The sequence below is a fragment of the Microtus oregoni genome, unplaced genomic scaffold (assembly GCF_018167655.1).
Source record: "Microtus oregoni isolate MIOR12 unplaced genomic scaffold, Mior012 000052F_009, whole genome shotgun sequence".
Taxonomy (NCBI): domain Eukaryota; kingdom Metazoa; phylum Chordata; class Mammalia; order Rodentia; family Cricetidae; genus Microtus; species Microtus oregoni.
This window is the reverse complement of record NW_024543821.1, coordinates 35,942-55,207: the sequence shown is the minus strand read 5'-3', so window position 1 is coordinate 55,207 and position 19,266 is coordinate 35,942. Positions and strand designations below refer to the sequence as shown.

At 40.3% G+C, this 19,266-nt stretch overlaps 1 protein-coding gene across 2 annotated transcripts in view; it reads left to right on the top strand.

Annotated features, from left to right (window-relative positions):
- Positions 1-19,266, top strand: part of LOC121437422 (integrator complex subunit 6-like) — a 52,974-nt gene that overhangs the window by 19,470 nt on the left and 14,238 nt on the right. For both annotated transcript variants that reach the window (XM_041637317.1, XM_041637316.1), the window contains exons 3-9: positions 4,677-4,826; positions 5,645-5,734; positions 5,981-6,164; positions 6,424-6,552; positions 9,792-9,955; positions 13,075-13,227; positions 17,201-17,333. In XM_041637317.1, the coding sequence (XP_041493251.1) occupies positions 4,677-4,826; positions 5,645-5,734; positions 5,981-6,164; positions 6,424-6,552; positions 9,792-9,955; positions 13,075-13,227; positions 17,201-17,333 (1,003 nt within the window). The remainder of the gene's footprint in view (positions 1-4,676; positions 4,827-5,644; positions 5,735-5,980; positions 6,165-6,423; positions 6,553-9,791; positions 9,956-13,074; positions 13,228-17,200; positions 17,334-19,266) is intronic.

Genomic DNA, 19,266 nt, shown 5'->3' with positions numbered 1-19,266 from the left:
CTGGTCTTTCAGAGGCATTGTTTTATCTGGTTTCTCCTGGCCCTGCAATCTGTAATGACTCCATTGTTTGTTCTCTCAAAGGCCAGTCCTTATGTCTGACCTCCAAGTCCCTGGCAGATCGTCGGTGACCAAAAGTAATAATACATTGCCTGCCGTATAAAATTTAAAATAGTCAAGTAGCAGCATTTAAAAAAAATCCCTTTGTGGTGGCATGTACATTTAGTTCTAACACTTGGGAGGCTAAGACAGAAAGAACAGGAGCTTACCTGGATTATATTAGACTATGTCCTATTAGCTTTGCTAGTACATTTGAAAATATTTTATTCTTCAATTACATAAACGTGTGTCTATATGTGGATATGTGCCTATGAGCCCATATGCCCTCAGAAGCCAGAGGGGGACGAGCCTGCGGAGCTGGAGTTACAGGTGGTTGTGCACATGGCTGTTGGAATCCAGCTTGTATCCTCTACAAAAGCAGTATGCGCTCCTAACCACTGAGTCATTTCTCCAACCCTTTATTAGTTTATTTTAACCGAATGTGTCTCAGAGGGTATCATTTTAATACAATCAGCATAAAATGAATACTGAGATTTTGCATTATTTGCTGGCGGAGGCGCTGTTCTCAAAACCGCGTGTGTAGAGCTGGGGAAGTAAGTCTGTGGTAGATTCCTTGCCTGGCATGGGAAGATCCCTGGGTTCTGACCGCGACACCACGCAAAGCTCCTATATGGATTCCGTTCTTATGCCACATCTTGATTTTGACTCTGCGCATTTCAAGTGCTCCATAGAGTAGCCACATGAGGCTCTACTTGTCATCATTGCTCCTTCCACAAAAAAGAACCAAATCTCACCTCTTCCTTGCTTGTTTGAACAAAATAGAATGATAATGTACCTATTTGGGTGGATTGTTCTGAGCCATTATGAAGCATGAATGTACTTTGTAAGCATAGTTCTGCAAGAATATGGAAGTGCTGGGCAGTGGTGGAGCACACCTTTAATCCCAGCACTCGGGAAACAGGCAGGTGGATCTCTGTGAGTTTGAGGCCAGCCTGGTCTGCAGAGTGAGTTTCAGGACAGCAAGCTCCAAAGCTATAGAGAAACCCAGTCTTGAAAAACCATATATATAATTTCACACAAGAGTAGAATGTCTTAGAAGTAGAGTCATTTGAAAGAAATGCCTGGTTGGGGATACAGCTTGGTGGTATACTGCTTGTCTAGCATGCATGATGCCATAGGTTCAGTTCCCAGTCCAGATAAAAGAAACATTAGGGGTTGTGGCTCAGTGGTAGAGTGTGGACTTAGTATTCAAGAGACCCGAGTTTGAATATCTGTACTTTGAAAAGAAAAAGACACATTAGCTGTCCTGGATTGAACTGTAAAAGCTATAACCTCGAGCAATGAATGGAGAATATTAACATGTACTTTCTCCTGCTGTTTCTTTATAATGGCTTTTTAGAAAGGAATTAGTTATATTGTTAGTGTTTTCTAAATTTTAAAATTCTTATCTTCTAGCCCTTCTTCTTTATGGAAAACAGATATAGGGCCATTTACTTTTTTTTTTCTTGAAGTAGGATCCAGGCAGCTATCAAGAAACCCCTTGCTTTCAACACATTGTAGCACTCAAGTATGAAATGACATTAAAATTTTTTCATATTGTTCAATTCAATATAAAGGCTAAAAATTGACCTAAAACAGATGTTAGATATTTAGACATTGAAACCATTTGTACAATGCTTTCAAGCTGTGCTATGGAAGGAAATGTTAAGGAGTAAGTATCCCGACAAATAGGTGTGTGAGTGGTAAAAGCAGGAGGCGTGCAATTTTTTAAGTGCCAGAGAGTTGGTCCCCTCTGTCAACTCCTTTCTTAACCCGCTGCTGGTGATCAAACCCAGTGCCTCGTGCAAGCTAGGCGAACAGTACCATGGCCCTACATCCCTGTTGGTTTGTCTCCCTATTTTGTTTCTTGTTTGACTGTTTTTGAGACAAGCCCTCAGTTTGTAGATTAAGCTGGCTTCAAGCTTTCAGCCCTGCCTCAGTCTCCTGAGTGCTGAATTACAACGGTGCACTAGTAAGCCCAGCTGCCCATTGAAATTGGTAATAGCTATTGGTTTATTTATGTATTTAGCCGTGTACCTGCGGGGCGGGATGTGAGCATGCCACAGAGTACGTGTAGAGGTCAAAGGGCAGCTTTTAGGAGGTGTTTCTCACCCCACCATGTGGGTCTTAAAGATTAGACTCAGGTCATCGGGCTTGGCAGAAGGTGCCTTTAGCAGCAGAGCCTTCCCCCTCCCATATTTTGTTTATTTATTCATTTGTGTGTGTGTGTGTGTGTGTGTGTGTGTGTGTGTGTGTGTCATGGCACGCATACGCAGGTAATAGGACAACGTCGGTCGTGGGACTTGAGCTCAAGCCGCGAGGCTTGATGGCAAACACTTTTCCTCTCAGAGCCATCTTGCTCCCTCCTTTTGAGCTAAGTCCAGCTTGGCCTTTGGTTTCATTTGTAGTCTGGCTGCACTGTCTCCTCCATATGAGTGCTGGGCTTCTAAAGCATGTCCTACCACATTGGACAATATTGGTGAGTTTTGAAATGATTTCCAAATTAGGACAGTCATTTCTCTTTAGTCACGCCTGTCCTCTGGCCTTTTCCGAGTTCAACACTCAATATAGGTAGAAAGGTAAATTTGTAGTGTTACTAAGACTACTGACTGAAATAAAGATTCCATTGTTCGTGTTTTCCCAAGCTGGAAACCCAAACCTAACGCATGACATCTTTGCTCTCATCCATCCCAGTAAATTCAGCACTGAATCCATCCAACTCCACCACCTCTTGAAGTCCTTCACTAGTCTGCGATCCCCTCTCCTCCTCGCCGCCCTAGCCCAGGCTGCCGCCCTGGCTCAGGCTTTCCTCACTTCTGCTCTTAGCTGCTGCAACAGCCTCCAAACCAGTTTTCCTGCCTCAAGTTCCAGTCTTCCCTCCACCCCTCAATTTAGTCTCCAGCTCCTAGCAGACCGATCTTGCTAAAATGCAGATCTGATCAAACCACTCCCCTAATTAAAAAGAACACTGAGTTCCTCTTCCCAGGGCTGCAGATGCAATCCAAAGTCCTGAGTGTGCTGTGCAAAGCATTTAATAATCAGAGCCCAAATTATCCCATTAGCCTTGACTTCAGCCGTATAGCCTCTCCAGAGCACTAATAATGTTATTAGTGCTTCTCCAGCAAGATCATCCTTTTAAGAACTGTTCTCTTCTTTTGATGGTCCTTTCGACTTCTCACATCAATGAGACATGTCATCTTCAGGCTTGTCCTAATGTCCTTTTTTCCCTTCACACTGTGCTCATTTGTTCTTTTAGCTTCTGTGTCTTATTGTGCTTTCAGAGACGATGAGACTAGAACAGTGTTTGCTGTAGTTGTATTGATAATGGGCATTATGACTTTAGCTAAATAGTAAATATAAATTACCGGGTTCATCCCTGTATTGCTTCCTCTTTGTGACTAACTGTGACTGCCCTGGTTAGTGTAACTTCAGGGTTCAGCTTATCATCCTTGTCCTCGGTATCCTCCAGACACAAGTGACTGACATTTGCTCTTCCATGTGGCCAGGCTGCGCCATCTGCATTCACCTTCGCTGACACACTCCTCTGTGACTTACTAAAAGCTGCCACCGCCGTCTTTTGACTTCTCTTCTTGGACTTCACTGTTGCTTTGTTTTATAGTCACTGCTGACCGGGCAGTACAATCCTTTCCTTCCTCCAATTCTGCCGACTAATTAATCACAGCAACAGTTGACTGTTGACCTTGAGGTTTTGGCTCTCTGCTGCTATTTATAGCTTTTGGGGGTGTCTAGAAGCCGTTACTTCATTGCAAAACCTTTTCTTTTCCTTCTTATTCTAGATTCGGGACTTTCTGAATCTTTAATTGTGCCAACGGGATTGTCTCCCAATAAATATGGCTGTTTTATTTATTTGCCGATCGATTGGTTTTTAACTATGTGTGTTTATGTGTGCTTGCTTGTCTGTACATGTGCCACACATGTGTGCAGGTGCCCCCAGAAACCAGAAGAGGATGTTGGTCTCTAGGAACTGGAGTTACAGTGAGCTGATAGCCCCCCAGTATATGTGCTGGGAACCAAACCTGAGTTTTCTGCAGGAGCAGCAGGTGCTCTTAATCACTGAGCCATCTCTCAAGCCACTCTATGTGTATAGTTCTGTACTGTCATTTAAAAGGGAAGCTTGCTCAAGAAGAGTATTAGTTATCACAATTCCGGTAGCTCAGACCCTCAATGACCTCCCCCTCCATCAAAGACAGTGCATTTACTAAATAATTGGTGCTTACTCTGCCCTTACCCCAGGCTTGAGATGAGGGGGTTGATGTGTGTCAGTAGGTTTGGCTGAGCCTCAATATAGATTACCTTCTTGAAACAAAGCCCTCCTGCTTGCTATCATGAATGAATGTATTGTTTGCTTGACTTCTTGCTTTTGATCATTAAAGTTAGTAGAACTTTTGCAAAGTGACTGCTTACTTTGCTTCCACTTGAATAGTTGAGATATAGAATGGAATTAGTTTAAAGAGGGATTAATTTGTCAGAGGCTTGATACTGTGTTATTTAGTCCTTATTTGCGTTCTATCTTAATGGTTGCATAATTGAGGATTTCTTTGTCAATGTTTGCTTTTCAGGCTGGTTGGAAGGAAAATCACGCCACATTCATGAACGAACTGAAAAATCTTCAGGCTTCTGGACTGACCACTCTTGGTCAGGCTCTAAGATCCTCATTCGATTTGCTAAATCTCAATAGATTAATATCTGGAATAGACAATTATGGACAGGTAACAATTTTTGAGTGAGTACAGCTAATTTATTTTGATGACTTAGGGTACGAGTGCAAAATTTAGGCAAGACTTGTGCTATCTGTAGTGTCAACCAAAAAGAGGTTCATGCGCCTTTTAGATGTACATTTCATAAGAATCACAAAGCAAATGCAACTTTTTTGGTTCCTTTTTTTTCTTCATTTTTCTTTTGCCCTGGCTGTCCTGAAACTTGCTGGGTAGACCAGGTTGGTCTCGCACTCACAGAAAACCACCCGCCTCTGCCTCCTGAGTGCTGGGCTTAAAGGTGTGCGCCACCACAGCCCAGCCCCGGTCAACTTTTTTTGGTTCTTAAACATCAACTCATCAATAGATTTTATAATAAATACAATTTCTTGTCATTTGATCATCAGAAATCTGAGACTATGCTCAGGTGCTGCAAAATGCTGGAAGGTGTCAGATGGAGACAGACTCTTCTGTCTCTACTTCTCCCTTCCTCCCTGCACACCCCAGACCTAATATAAGACTTTTAAAGCTCTAGATAAAAGAAGAGGTCAGCGAAGCACTTGCTGCTGCCACCTTTGTTCTTTTCTATCCTAAACGCTCTGCTCAGTATATCCCCAGACATGAAGTCCAGGCGCAGAGCCTATACCACAGGTGTCCCCTAATCTGTGCCAAGATTTGAACTCAGGTGAATGGGTTGACGGGTATGGGTGAGGCTTTTATTTCTTATTTATCAAGGAAAACGTTGTAATGTTTGAGGGATCATTGGCCAGGCAACTGTCTTAGTACAGTTGTATGGCATTACCCGGCTCTAACGCTTTCTAAATGTGTTTTAGGGGAGAAATCCGTTTTTCTTGGAGCCGTCTATTTTAATTACCATCACAGATGGAAACAAGCTAACAAGTACTTCTAGCGTTCAAGAAGAGGTGAGATATAATTTTTTTTAATTTTATCTAAATAGCACAGAACATAGAGCTATTTCTGTGGGAGGCATGTATTTCCAGTTAAGAATAAAGTTTGCCCAAATCTATCTTGGTACTCCTTGAGAGATGGCTTAATTCTATAGCATTCCATGAAAGCAAAGTGAACCCTTTAACTCTTAACTCTTTCTTCTTCTTTTTTTTTTTTGTACGGGTTGTTATGATGAACCTTTCCAAATTTTGCCTTATCAGCTTCATCTTCCTTTGAATTCTCCTCTGCCTGGAAGTGAACTAACCAAAGAACCTTTTCGTTGGGATCAAAGGTTATTTGCCCTGGTGTTGCGCTTGCCTGGAGTGGCTTCCACCGAACCAGAGCAACTAGGGAGTGTACCAACTGATGAATCGGCCATCACACAGATGTGTGAAGTCACAGGAGGTAACGGCTGTTGTTTCAGGTTTCCAAAGGAAGAATTTGGGGTAGGAGAGTATAGCCCTTATTAAATGCCATAGCTAGTCTTGGGTTGTTTGCCTTTACAGTCTGTGAACCCTGCTGCTTAGGGTCATTGTTCATACCACATTCCTGCTAATGTAGTTACGATTGTTCTAAATCCTATTTTAGGCTTTCAAATACTTGTATTATGGACCACTGTTTGATTTGATGAAACTTGTGCTCTTTATTTTTCTCTCTGGCATAGGTCGCTCCTACTGTGTAAGAACACAAAGAATGTTGAATCAGTGTTTAGAATCACTAGTTCAAAAAGTGCAGAGTGGTGTAGTTATTAATTTTGAAAAAACAGGGCCAGATCCGCTTCCTGTTGGAGAAGGTACAGTAATCATTTTTCAGCAACTATACTTTTTTACCATAATATATTGTGTGGAAGAATAAAGATATTAAACACGTGGCAGTGGAATCTTCAGTACCCTTGTGCATCCCAGTCCTTATGAGCATACATCTAAACAACCAATGTTTGATCTTCACCCATGCATGTGTTAGGTGGGCAAATTCTCGCAACGTCCACCTCATGGCAAACATTGTCCTAAGAAAATTAGTACTTTTTCTAGCCCTAGTTTTTAGTTAAAACTGATTCATTTGTCAATCTCCTCCCAGAATATTTGGATATCTAGTATGGTATGTCACTTGAGTAGTGATCTGATTTGGCTCTTGTGATCACTAAATATGTTAAAGTATCTTCATGAAATCTCTGTTAAGCCAGGTTGTGATGGCACACACCTTTAATCCCATCTATGGGAGGCAGAGGCAGGCGGATCTTTGTGAGTTCGAAGCCAATCTGGTCTAGAGTGAGCTCCAGGACAGGCTCTGAAGCTACACAGAGAAAAACAAACTGTCTTGAAAAAAACAAAACAAAACAAAAAAAGAAACGTAGAAATCTTTGTTAATTACCATTCCACAGCAAAAGAGTGTGAATGTGTATTCAGGAACTTACAGTATTCTGTAAGGTTGTATATTGGTATTTTCTTGACCATTCTTTAATTGCAGAATGTTTTGTTTTCTCTTCAAATGAGATCTTACAGAAAATATGGCATCTAAAAGTGCAGAATCATTGGCTAATTTTGCATAAGGAAGTTAAACCATAGTGAAGCTCCAGATGGTTTGTCAAATGGATGTTTCTGAATGGGTTTCAGAAGGATCAGGGGGTTACTAAATGACATTATGGTGATACCGTCCAGGACTTCCTTAAAGCGCTCTTCTTTGTTATTGCTTCTCCATTGTCTTAGCATGGGTGTGTGCACACACACAGTACACCATACCACACCACACACATAGCACGCCATACCATACGACACACACACAGCACACCATGTTATAACACACATATATACAAACACACACACACACACCATACTGTACCACATCACACACATATACACAAACACATACACCACATCACACACACAAGCTCACAGCACACCATACACACACACACACCACACTGTACCACAACACAGACAAACACACATATACACACCAGACTGTACCACACCACACATACACACAAACACACAGATAGCACACCATACCACACCACACGCATGCACACAAACATACGCAGCACACCATATCACCTTGCACAGATACATACAAACATACACTCCACACACAAACACACATATACACACCACACTGTAACACACCACACACAAACACACAGATAGCACACCATACCACACCACACGCATGCACACAAACATATGCAGCACACCATATCACCTTGCACAGCTACATACAAACATAGACTCCCCACAAAAACACACATATACACACTACACTGTAACACCACACACACAAACACTATACCACACACACACACACACACAAACACTATACCACATACACACACACAAACACATATCCACACAGAGCACACCATACCACACCACACATACACACACAGACCAAGAGACTGAGAGAGAGACCTAGAGACCAAAAAACTAAGATTTCATTATTACCATGCATGGTGTTTTGTTGCCCTGATTGCCTTTGGTAAGACCAAAGGGATTCACTATCCATGGCAAAAAGGGATACAGTTTTCTTTACTTGTTTTACTCTTTAGGCTTTGTATCCCTTTGAAAAACTGTTGGAAAAATCTAGATTCCTTTCCCTGGAGAAAAGGGCTTAAGTCACACACATAATGTTTTATGCCTAATTTCAGGAGTTTCCTGGATTCTTAAGATAAGACTATCTTAATAGCCAGGCAGTGGTGGCACACGCCTTTAATCCCAGCAGTCGGGAGGTAGAGTGGATCTCTGAGTTTGGGGCCAGCCTGGTCTACAGAGCTAGTTTCAGGACAGGCTACAAAGCAACACAGAGAAAACCCTGTCTTGAAAATACCAAAAAAAAAAAAAAAGGACTATCTGCCAAAGGAGACTGGGGCCTCACAGCGTATATTGAACCAACCATACAGGGAAGGGTGTGCTGTAGCGCTGGCAACCGACTGCCCACCCATCATTTTCTGTTTACTGCCTTAACATGAACAGGAACGGAAATACTAGCTGCATTTGCTGTCACATAAGTAGCTCAGATTTTCTTTCTGTTGCCAGTTTTTCCTTTGTCCAAAGTTCTGTAGACTCAAAGAATCCGATAAAAGGAAGTAATACTTACTCAGAAAGATGGACATCCCTAGCCTTGTGTGCCCAACTTCAGAGGGATTCTCAAATGTATTTCTATGTTTTTGCTAGAGCCTGGTGAATCCCTGAAAAATCTCCTGATCTGAAGTAATTACTTTTTTAAAATAGTGCAAAAATAAGTAAATCAGATCTTCTGGTATTTAAGAAAATTGGCACCCAAGTAACTAAAATGTCCTCCTAATTGTAATTTAGACTAGCAAATCATGGCATAAGGGTTTTTTTTTTCCAAAAAAGCAAGCAAATTTAAATAATTAAATAATTAAAATGCATTAACGGTGTATTCCTCTGCATTATATGTGGTCAGATTACATAGAATTTTGATGGTGCATGGAAAAAATGGGGTGAATTTTTTCATAACAACCTTGATCCGTTTGTTTTATATTCCCCACTTCCATGTACACACAGATTATACCACCAACATAGTCTCGAGTTTCGAGGACATTTAGAAAGCGTATGTTTTGTTTTGGGGGTCATTGAGTGTAGAGCAAAAATGGAATTCATGATCTATTTTGCGGGATCCCAAAGATGTGAAGACTACCCCAGAGAACAAATGATTTCAGTTGCCTAACTTGGTAAATAAGTTCTTGAAAAATGACCGTTGTATTGTGATGTGCTTAGTTTTTGTGCCCAGGTCTCAAAAAAATATAAAACTAGTTTTGCACTTGTTTTCCACACGACTTCATATTTTCATAGCACATTAAGAATAGTGAGAGGCATGGAGTTCAAGGGCAAATTAGATTAACATTCTCTCTCTCTCTCTCTCTCTCTCTCTCTGTCTCTGCCTTTTCCTTCTTTCATTTTTCCTAAGCCATATTTTTTATTTCAGTTTGTCCTTTGCCTGAAACTGAAAGTTGTGCACAAGAAGATGAGAAACTGTAAAAACAGTCATGCCTTCTGTCCCGTGTTTCTCTTGCAGACGGACTGATGGATCTGTGTAGGCCAAGCAACTTATTTGCTGCCCAGCCATGGCATAGCTGCCATAAACTCATCTATGTGCGACCTAATTCGAAAACTGGTGTTCCTGTTGGACACTGGCCAATTCCAGAATCTTTTTGGCCAGAACAGAATTTACCTTCACTAGTAAGTATTATAAACAAAAAGGGTAAGCACCGATCTGGCTTTTTAATTTTAGTACAATGAAGCTTTTGAAACAGCTCGAGGCTTTTACGCTGTGCCACAGACCAGTAGACTGCAGTCTTTTGGTTCCCATCTTTTATTGAACAGCTAGTTCTATGCCTTAAAGCAAAGGAGGAAGATCTCCTTTATTTTGTCATACTTTTTAGTCTTTTGTACTGCTACCTTTGCCATGTGGATATTAAAGCATTGCTTTTATTTATATTTTTGTACATTTACTTGGTGTGTGTGTAATCAAAGTTTGAAATATTTTTATTTATTTTTATAGTTTATATAAGAAGCTATTTTTGGATATGGCTATTTTGATGCATTTGAAAGCAAATTAGGAGAGCATGATTTTAATGTCTTCTTCCTCCTAAAAGATACATTTTTCCAAGTAACATTCACACTGTTTTTTTTGTTTGTTTGTTTGGTTGGTTTTTTTTTTTTTTGAGACAGGTTTCTCTGTGGTTCACACTATTTATTTATTTGTTATTTGCTTTGCTTGTTTTGTTTTTTCATGGCAATGTTGGGAGCTGAACCTAGGGCTTCACACATTCTAAGAGGCTATAGCCCTATACTGAATACGTCATCGTGTTTACTGTGGACAGTATGATGAAAAATAATGGAAGACTGGTTTGTGCAGTTAATGTTGCTTCAAAGCATGAAAATGTAAAAATGGGCAGTTGGCAGCTGCTCTCAATGATGAGAGCAAGAGAAAAATGTGAACAAACAGCTGTCTTCTGTCCTTGAATGGAAGTGCAGATAAAAATATGTGGGCTTCCATTTAGATGCACTTTCATTTCTTCCTCGCTGGTTCCTTTCGGTTACCTTAGAGTATTATTCATTTTTCAAAATTCGCTTGCAAAGTAACAGGCTTCCTTATGCTGTTTTCACACACGCTTCATTTTGGTTGAGGGTCCTGTGTTCCTCTTTAACAGCCCTTTGCCCTGTCCCCATGTTAGCCTTTTGCTCCCAGAGTTCCCCCTTCTATTTTAATAGCTCGTGTATTCTGTTGCCTTCGCCACCTTGCTTCTTTAAGGCCTCTTCTTTCCCCATCTGATGGGCTTCCTAGTTTCCTGGCCCTTACCTACCTAGCTCTCCTATCTAGACATGCATATTTAACCATTAAAAACTGGGATTCACTGTGAGAGAGAGCATATGTCTTTCTGAGCCTGCGTTACCTTGCTTAATAAAGTGTTTTCCAGTTGCACCCATTATCCTACAAATTGGACAGATTCATTTTTGAGGGGTGTTTTGAGACAGGGTTTCTATGTATAGCCCCAGCTGTCCTGGAGCACACTCTGTAGACCAGGCTGGGCTCAAATTCACAGAGAGCCACCTGCTTCTGCCTTCTAAGTTCTGGGATTAAAGGCGTATGCTAGCACACCTAGCGACAGTTTCATTTTTATGGCTGAAATTCCATTATGTATCATTTATCCATCTATTGATAGACAACTCTATTGATTCCATGTTATTAATCGAAGCACTTTGCTTTCATATGAATTCACATTTGTTTTTTTAACTTAAGAAGGGCTCTCACATTGTAGTCCAGGCTGACTTTGAACTCACAGCTGCTCTTACTCAGTTTCCCAAGTACCCTGGTGAGCCATTTACTTTTCAATGATTAGTAATTATGTAATGCTTAGAAAATTATCTATAAGCAAAGGTTTGTCTTCTTGTAACTGCATTTGGTAGAAGAGAATTGAATGTCATAGTTATTCTTAGTACCAGTTGAATTGACTATTTTTCAGGGATAGTGTTTAGGAAAACACTCTGCTCCATGTCCTCAAGGAAAGAAGGCCTGAGCAGTTCCTGTGTGGTCCCTGGCTAAGGATGGGGAATACAACCCTAGCATTGCTCCTCTAGTGCGCGACTTGCCTGATTCAGGTTAATTTGCATTTTAGGTTCTAACAATTTCCACAGTGACTTGTATTTTCTCCCAGGCTACTGGTTTGGGCTTTTAGATTTTCAGAAGTCATACAAGGCTTGAGGAACAGACAGCTTTTAATCGACTTGTATGGGTGAGGGAAACTATTCCTCTTCTCTCCCCCAGGGCTCTGAGGTGGTAAACCTGTCAGCCCATCGCCCTTTCAAACCCCTTTAGTGGCAGATTTGTTTCATTGTTGCTAGCAAGGGAATTTCATCCAGGTGTTTGTCTATTTTTTTTAAAGATATTCAGATCTAAGAAATCAGAGACAGTTCACAAGACTGACTAAAACTGAAAGAAGGGAAAGCTAAAATCATAGAAATTTCCAGTAACTTATACACAGTTTGTGTTACCATACCCCTGCATGTAGTTCACTCAAGAGCCGTTTTTGTCAACTCTCAAGCATTTATAAGTTTATAAATGATAAAGCCAAATGCATTCGTTTCCCCTTTGCATAAAGGAAGGCAAGCCACTTTCATCATGCTTGTACTGGCCTCCCACCTTTCTGAGCCCTTGCCCCCCCTTTCTCTACTTAGACAAACCTGGTGATAAATTCACTTCTCCCTTAGTCTACTGTGGTGCCCCAAACACACAGACCTTTGAAGTTTCACCCAAAGCACCCTCAGTTTCAGCTATTCAAAACAAACCTGTGGGTATGAGCAGTGCTACAAAATCCCTTTGAGGCCCTGAAGTTGTGACCAGGGCATCTGAGTATTATCATTGTGTATGTTGTCCTTCCGTACCTTTGCTGTTTTTCCATTTGCTTCTTAGTAGCCTAAACTCATTAGAAAAGTCCAGAGGTTCTCCTTGTCCAGTGGTATCTCAATTATCTAACCTCCTGATATCGAAGACCGACACTCATGAATGCTTAAAGCTCACAAAATGGGTTTGAACGTGAGAGTCCATCATATGGACCATAAGGGTTACTTTAACACAATCAATGCAGTTATTACGTCACTGCAATTCTAGCTCTGCTTTAGCTCATCTTCCCTCTTCCAATCCCAAGTAGGAGTCAGAGGGGAAGAAAGTTGTAGAAACTCTTAAAATACTAATCTGTATCTTAGTGATGGTTTGCCAAAAATGTAACCGGGCTTTCAGAATGGTTACAATTGTGCATTTGCTTGATATCTGATCGTATTTCCTCCTTTTTTTTTAGCCTCCACGAACATCTCATCCTGTTGTGAGGTTTTCTTGTGTCGATTGTGAACCAATGGTTATAGATAAACTGCCCTTTGACAAATATGAACTTGAACCTTCTCCCTTAACTCAGTACATTCTGGAAAGAAAATCTCCTCATACTTGCTGGCAGGTAGCTATCCTTACCTACTATCCAAATGTCTATACTCATTCTGGAAATTGGTTATAAATTGTGTGTGTGTGGGGGGGGGCGTCTAGAGAGATAACGCAGTAGTTAAGAATGCATACTGGCCAGGCGTGGTAGCCCAAGCCTTTAGTCTTAGCACTTGGAAGTCAGAGGCAGGCAGATCCCTGAGTTCAAGGCCAGCCTGGTTTACAGAGTAAATTCCAGGACAGCCAGGACTAATAAGGGTCTGGTGAGATGGCCCAGTGGTTAACAACACTTAATGCTCTTGCAGAGGATCCAGGTTCAGGACTCAGCACCCACGTGGCGTGGCGTGGCATGTGGTAGCTCACAGCCATCTCTAACTCCAGTTCCTGGGATCTGATGTTCTCTTCTTGCCTCCATGAGCACCAGGCATGCATGTGGTATACATACATACATACATACATGCAAAATACACATACACATAAAAATAAATAAAATCTTTAAAAAATAAGAACTGTAAAATCTTTACAAAAATTATTTTAAAATGTTTTAAATTTGGTAATAATTACATTGTATTTTTTAAAGGCTATCAAACAACATAGCCAAGAGAATAATTTTAGAAAGGTATGAACCATTAACATACTGTACATTGCCATTTATGGAAGTAGAATCTGACGAACCCATGCATTCAAGGAGCTGGGGTTGGGTAGACCCATTCTTATCTGTTCCCCAGGTTACGAATCATTAAGCTATGGGGTGTGATTCGATTAAGGTATGAGCAAGACTCTCTGGCTCTTATTTTGAACTTGAGAAATGAGAAGTCCTGTATATTTGGGGCCAAGAACCAGAAACTCGACATTCCTTTATGCATGAGTATAATGCAGTGAGACAGTAGTGTGGTTAGTAGAAGCCTCACTGATGGGTTGGTCAACTGGGATTTTCTGAGATGAGCAAGTGCAGGGTACCATACGCTCGCTCTTCTAAGTGCTGTGTTGCAGTCAGAAGGATCTGCTCATGGTTTCGTAGATTTGTCCATGGGTTTGACTTGTAAAATTCTAGACTTTTGAAATCGTGGCTTTTTTATTTAGATACAAAAAAGCTCCACATTACAAGGATGTTCATTCTATGACTGAGCTACAGGACCAGTCAGTTATTTTTAGGTTCTCTTGACACAGGGAACACTTTCAGAAACTTACCTGTTTTGTTCTAAAATGTGAGACCACTGATGCACTGTATCTATAAGCTACTTTAATTCTCTTAAGATACTAAGGCTAGTTCAAAAGAAAAGGAACAAGTTTGAGTCAAGGATGTGAAGGGGTAAGAAACAAAATTTCAAAACTACAGGGTGGTGGTGGCATGTGCCTTTAATCCCAGCACTCGAGAGACTGAGGCAGGCAAGTTTCATGGACAGCCGGGATTGTTACACAGAGAAAATCTGGTTCAAAAAGAAAAAGAAATTTAAAAAGTTTCAGAACTACAATACTGAACAGAAGCCAAACAAAAAAGATTACCCATTGTATACTTGTACTTTTCTCTATTCAGACAGCTGAAATGAACTTCTCTGTCAGAAGGCAGAGTAGTGTTTCCTCCTGAGGGTTGCAGGGTAGTGGCCAGAAAGGGAAGGAAGGAGTTGCCAGTCTTGCTGGGTTTCTTGACGTAGGTCGTTTTTCTGGAATATTCACCAAGCCATGTACTTGCTTACCCCTAAAATTCTAGAAATGTAGACAATAGAAGACTAACTTCTTCTTTTCAATACTTTGGTTTGAATTTCTACAACAGAATTAAATAAAATTACAAATCACATCTTTTCTCTCAAATAAACTTTCATTCTATATAGCATACTCCTTCTAAATCTTCTTCAAAGAAACCCGAGAGGGGCTTGAGAGATTGTTCAGTGGTTAAGAGCACTGACTGCTCTTCCAGAGGACCTGGGTTCAATTCCCAGCACCAACATGGCAACTCACACTTGTCTGTGACTCCAGTTCCTGGGCTTCTGATACCCTCATATAGATAGATATACATGTAGGCAATGAACACAAAATAAAAAATAAATTATAAAAAAAAATTAAAAAAAGAAACCTGAGAAATCTGTCCTGACTCCTCCACAGCCTCTCAAATGTCATAGTCTTTGTCCTGATCTTGTAGTATTCTGATCTGATTGATCAGTGGGACTGAATAAGAACAAACCAGGAGCGAGGACGTTTCCTAAGACCTTAGTAGAGAAGGTATTCTCTAGAGCTGGGAGAAGGCTCGCTCAGGGGCTTGCCCACATCTGCTAGGACTGCAGTTCAATCCCCAGCACTCATTTAAATGCTCATCAAGAACATGTAGCTGTCATTCCAGCCTAGAGAGCTAGAGACAGGGCACTTGGAGTTCTCTGGCCAGCCTGGCCAGCTGAATTGTTGAGCTTCAGGTTCACCGAGAGATCGTGTCTCAGAACATAAGGCAGAGAGCAATTGAAGACAACGCACAGCGTAACTTCTAGGCCTCTACACACGTCCATACATGTGCACTTATAAATACATATGCACCTGCACTTACACACACACACATTTGGTTTTTTCTTTACTTTGCATGATGCATCATTTCTCCTTCTTAGGAAACAAAAGACACTCTATTTTATTATAGTTGTCTGTTTAAAGTTTGAATTGCAACAAAAATCTAGGAATCACATTTAGCACTAATGTTTTATAGAGTCATCAATTACATAAGAGGGGTTTTTTTGTTTTGTTTTGTTTTTTGCTTTTTTGTTTTGTTTTTCATTCAGCGTTTCTCTGTAGCTTTGGAGCCTGTCCTGGAACTAGCTCTTGTAGACCAGGCTGGTCTCGAACTCACAGAGATCCACCGCCCAGCTGAGATTTTTTTTTCTTTTTCTTTCTCTTATTTTTGTTTTGTTTTTTTGTTTGTTTGGTTGTTTTTTTTGGGGGGGGGTTTGGTTAGTTCTTTGTTTTTTAAGACAGGATCTCACTATGTAGCCCAGGTTGTCCTGAAACTCACTCTGTTGACCAGACTATTCTCGAACTTGCAGAGATCTGCTTGCCTCTGCCTCCCAAGTGCTGGAATTAAAGATATGTGCCACAATACCTGGCACATTTTCATAATAACTAGCTTTAAGAAGAATTTCCTGAGCGGTAGGTTATATAGCCATTACAAAAAAACTAGCATGGCAAATTGCTGTCATTAAGGAATCCTACCAAAGGTCTTTGGGAAGCATAGACCCGGGCCTCTAAAAGCTTATACTGGGTGTCCTCATTTGAGTCAGGGTCTACACAGGGAACACAGAGAAAGCATGGTGACTGGAGGACTCTGGCACAGCTTATCAAGTGTATGGAAGCTTACAAATAGTACATACCAACTCAGGAGTACCAGTAAATAAATCAAAAAATGGTTATGTGAGTATAATCCATGTTCCAGTCTTTTAAGTTGATGTAGCCAAGAAAATGCATTTGGGATTGAAGCGAAGCATCTCCTTTCTGCCTCAGAAAGATTGCAATAGTTTCTGTCTTGTAATAGGTTATAATTACTTATTGAGTGAAAAATGACTAAATAAGGAAACAGCAAGATTTAATAAGCAGTACACATGAGGACTCTTTATGCAGTCTTTTAAATGGTCTTTCTTTTTGGAATGTATGCTTTAGGCATGGAACCATAGTCCCTTTGTTCTAGGTCTCCTGTAATCATGCCTCGTTCTTTCGGGAAGCTGGCATTCTTAATACTATTTCAGCATCATTTTTCATTACACTACCAAGCGAATTTCTGGGTATTGTTGATGTGTCCTGTGGCTATTGTATCACCTGCTTTAATTTGTAATATAATTGAATGGCTGTATTTTGAATATGCCCATTTAACATGTTATTTTTACATAACCCTATGCAAAAATACCTAGTCTATTTTCTGAATTGCTGGGCCACAGATGTTGCTGTGGAGTGTTGCCGTAAGTTTGGCTTTACAGAAAATAATGACTGTATAACTGTACATTGCTCCCTGTTCTTCTTAGGTGATTGTCACCAGCAGTGGAAAATACAATGAGCTTGGATATCCATTTGGTTATTTAAAAGCTAGTACGACTTTAACTTGTGTAAACCTCTTTGTGATGCCTTACAACTACCCAGTTTTACTTCCTCTTTTAGGTGAGTAAAATATGTGCTACTTAGTCACTTTTAAAATATGGCAAAAAAAATACCTGGTAGATAAGAAATTAACGAGCAGTTAAAATTCCATCGCAGAATAACCAATACTAGCATAATAAATGTGTGAAAACTAATTTGGAAAGCTAGAACTTCGTTTTCTTTGACTTTCTTCTTGTTTTGCTTATAACTGAAATAGATGAGATACCTGACCTTAACTGCTCCTCACGTTTGCAAACTCCATTAATCACCCTCTTTTCTCCAGTTTTGAGAATCTTGGCTTTTCTGTAGATGAGTTCGAATGCCCCCAGAAAACTAGATGGGGTGTGTGTGTGCATGCACGCGTGTGCACACTTAATGTAAGTGTGTGTGAAGGCCATAGGTCGATGTCAGATGGGTTTGTGAATCGCCTTCCACTTTGGTTTTTGAAACCCAGTGTCTTGGTCTATCTGGAACTTGCTGAATGACTATCTGGAACTGTAAACACAGCACTTTCCCAAATGTCTCTCTAGCTCTAAAACTAGGGCTTTTGTTGGAGAGGAATTGGATGGCTTTCGTTAGAAGCCAGGGCTTCTGTGAGGCTACTGACTGTACTACACTCCTTTCTCCACAGAATATTACATACTTTAAAAACAGAGTGAAGAAGAAAGAGAGGCACAAGAGTCAATTCAACTAAGCAGGTTTAGAAGTTATGGATTGATTTCATGACAAAATTCTAAAGGAACAACTTAAGTAGCCATTACTCGATGCTGTTAAAAATGTGTACTCTTTATTTGGAGAGCGGTATCTTTTTAGAGTAATATACTTCATTACACCCTCCTAGTTGTAAAGTTTTGAGGATCTTTTGGGGGGATGTGAGGGTTTCTAAGTTTCTGCTTAAAAGATGAAACCTTTAAAAAATTTGATCACAGTACTATTAATGTACGATGAATTTAAAAGGCAGTATTTAAGTTCCTATTTAAGAAATTTGAAAGTAGCAATCAGCATGATTGCTTTGTATATTTAAGTTATTTTCTTTCTTAGTCCAGCCTGAACATACGTTCTTTCTAAGAGTATAGGCTGTATGTTAGAGGACGGTAAGATTACAATAAAGGGGCAGGGGAGGTGGCCCAGCCTTTAAGAGCCCTTGCTGCTCTTCCAGAAGACACAGGTTCACCAATTTACAACTACCTTGACCTCCAGTTCCAAGGAATCTGACATCCTCTACTGGCCTCTGAGAGCACTGCATGAACGAGATGCACAGACATACATGTTGGCAAAACAGCCAGATGCCTAAAATAGAAATAAATAAGTCCTTCTTAAATTACTAATATATCTCTATTTTATGTATTAATCTATCCTTTTTTTCAAATATGTCCTCAATTTCCACGAATACATAGTAAAGACAATAGAGTAATCTTCATTTAGACTGTTGTTATTTTTCTATTTTTCAGTGTCCTTTTGATCCACTTTATTGCACTGGGATTGGCATACAAAAAGCTACACATATTTAATCTCCAGTATTTGTGAGTGTACAGCAATGAAACATCACTCCAATTTTTGCCCTAAACACGCCCTATTCATGTCTTTCAAAAAGCTTCCCTTTTGTTGTTATTTTTATAATGAAAGTATATGCCGTAAGATCTATTCCCCGAGTAAAATATTTATGTACAAACCACTCTTGCTAACTATTGGCACTGTGCTGGAGAATGTCATGCTAGGAAACCAAGGAGACTCAGAAAGACAAATAATACATGATAGTGTTTACATCTCTAGCTTCTTCTCTGTCTTATGGTACTGCTTATTGCCAGCGGGCCTCAAGCTCTCTATGCGGACAAGGATGGAAATAGTAGAGACTTTTAGATGTAAACAGATCAGATAAACAGAATAAGTAATACCTTTAGTTTTTATTTTCTTTTTAAGAATTTATTATTTGCAGCTGGAGGGGCGGTACTGG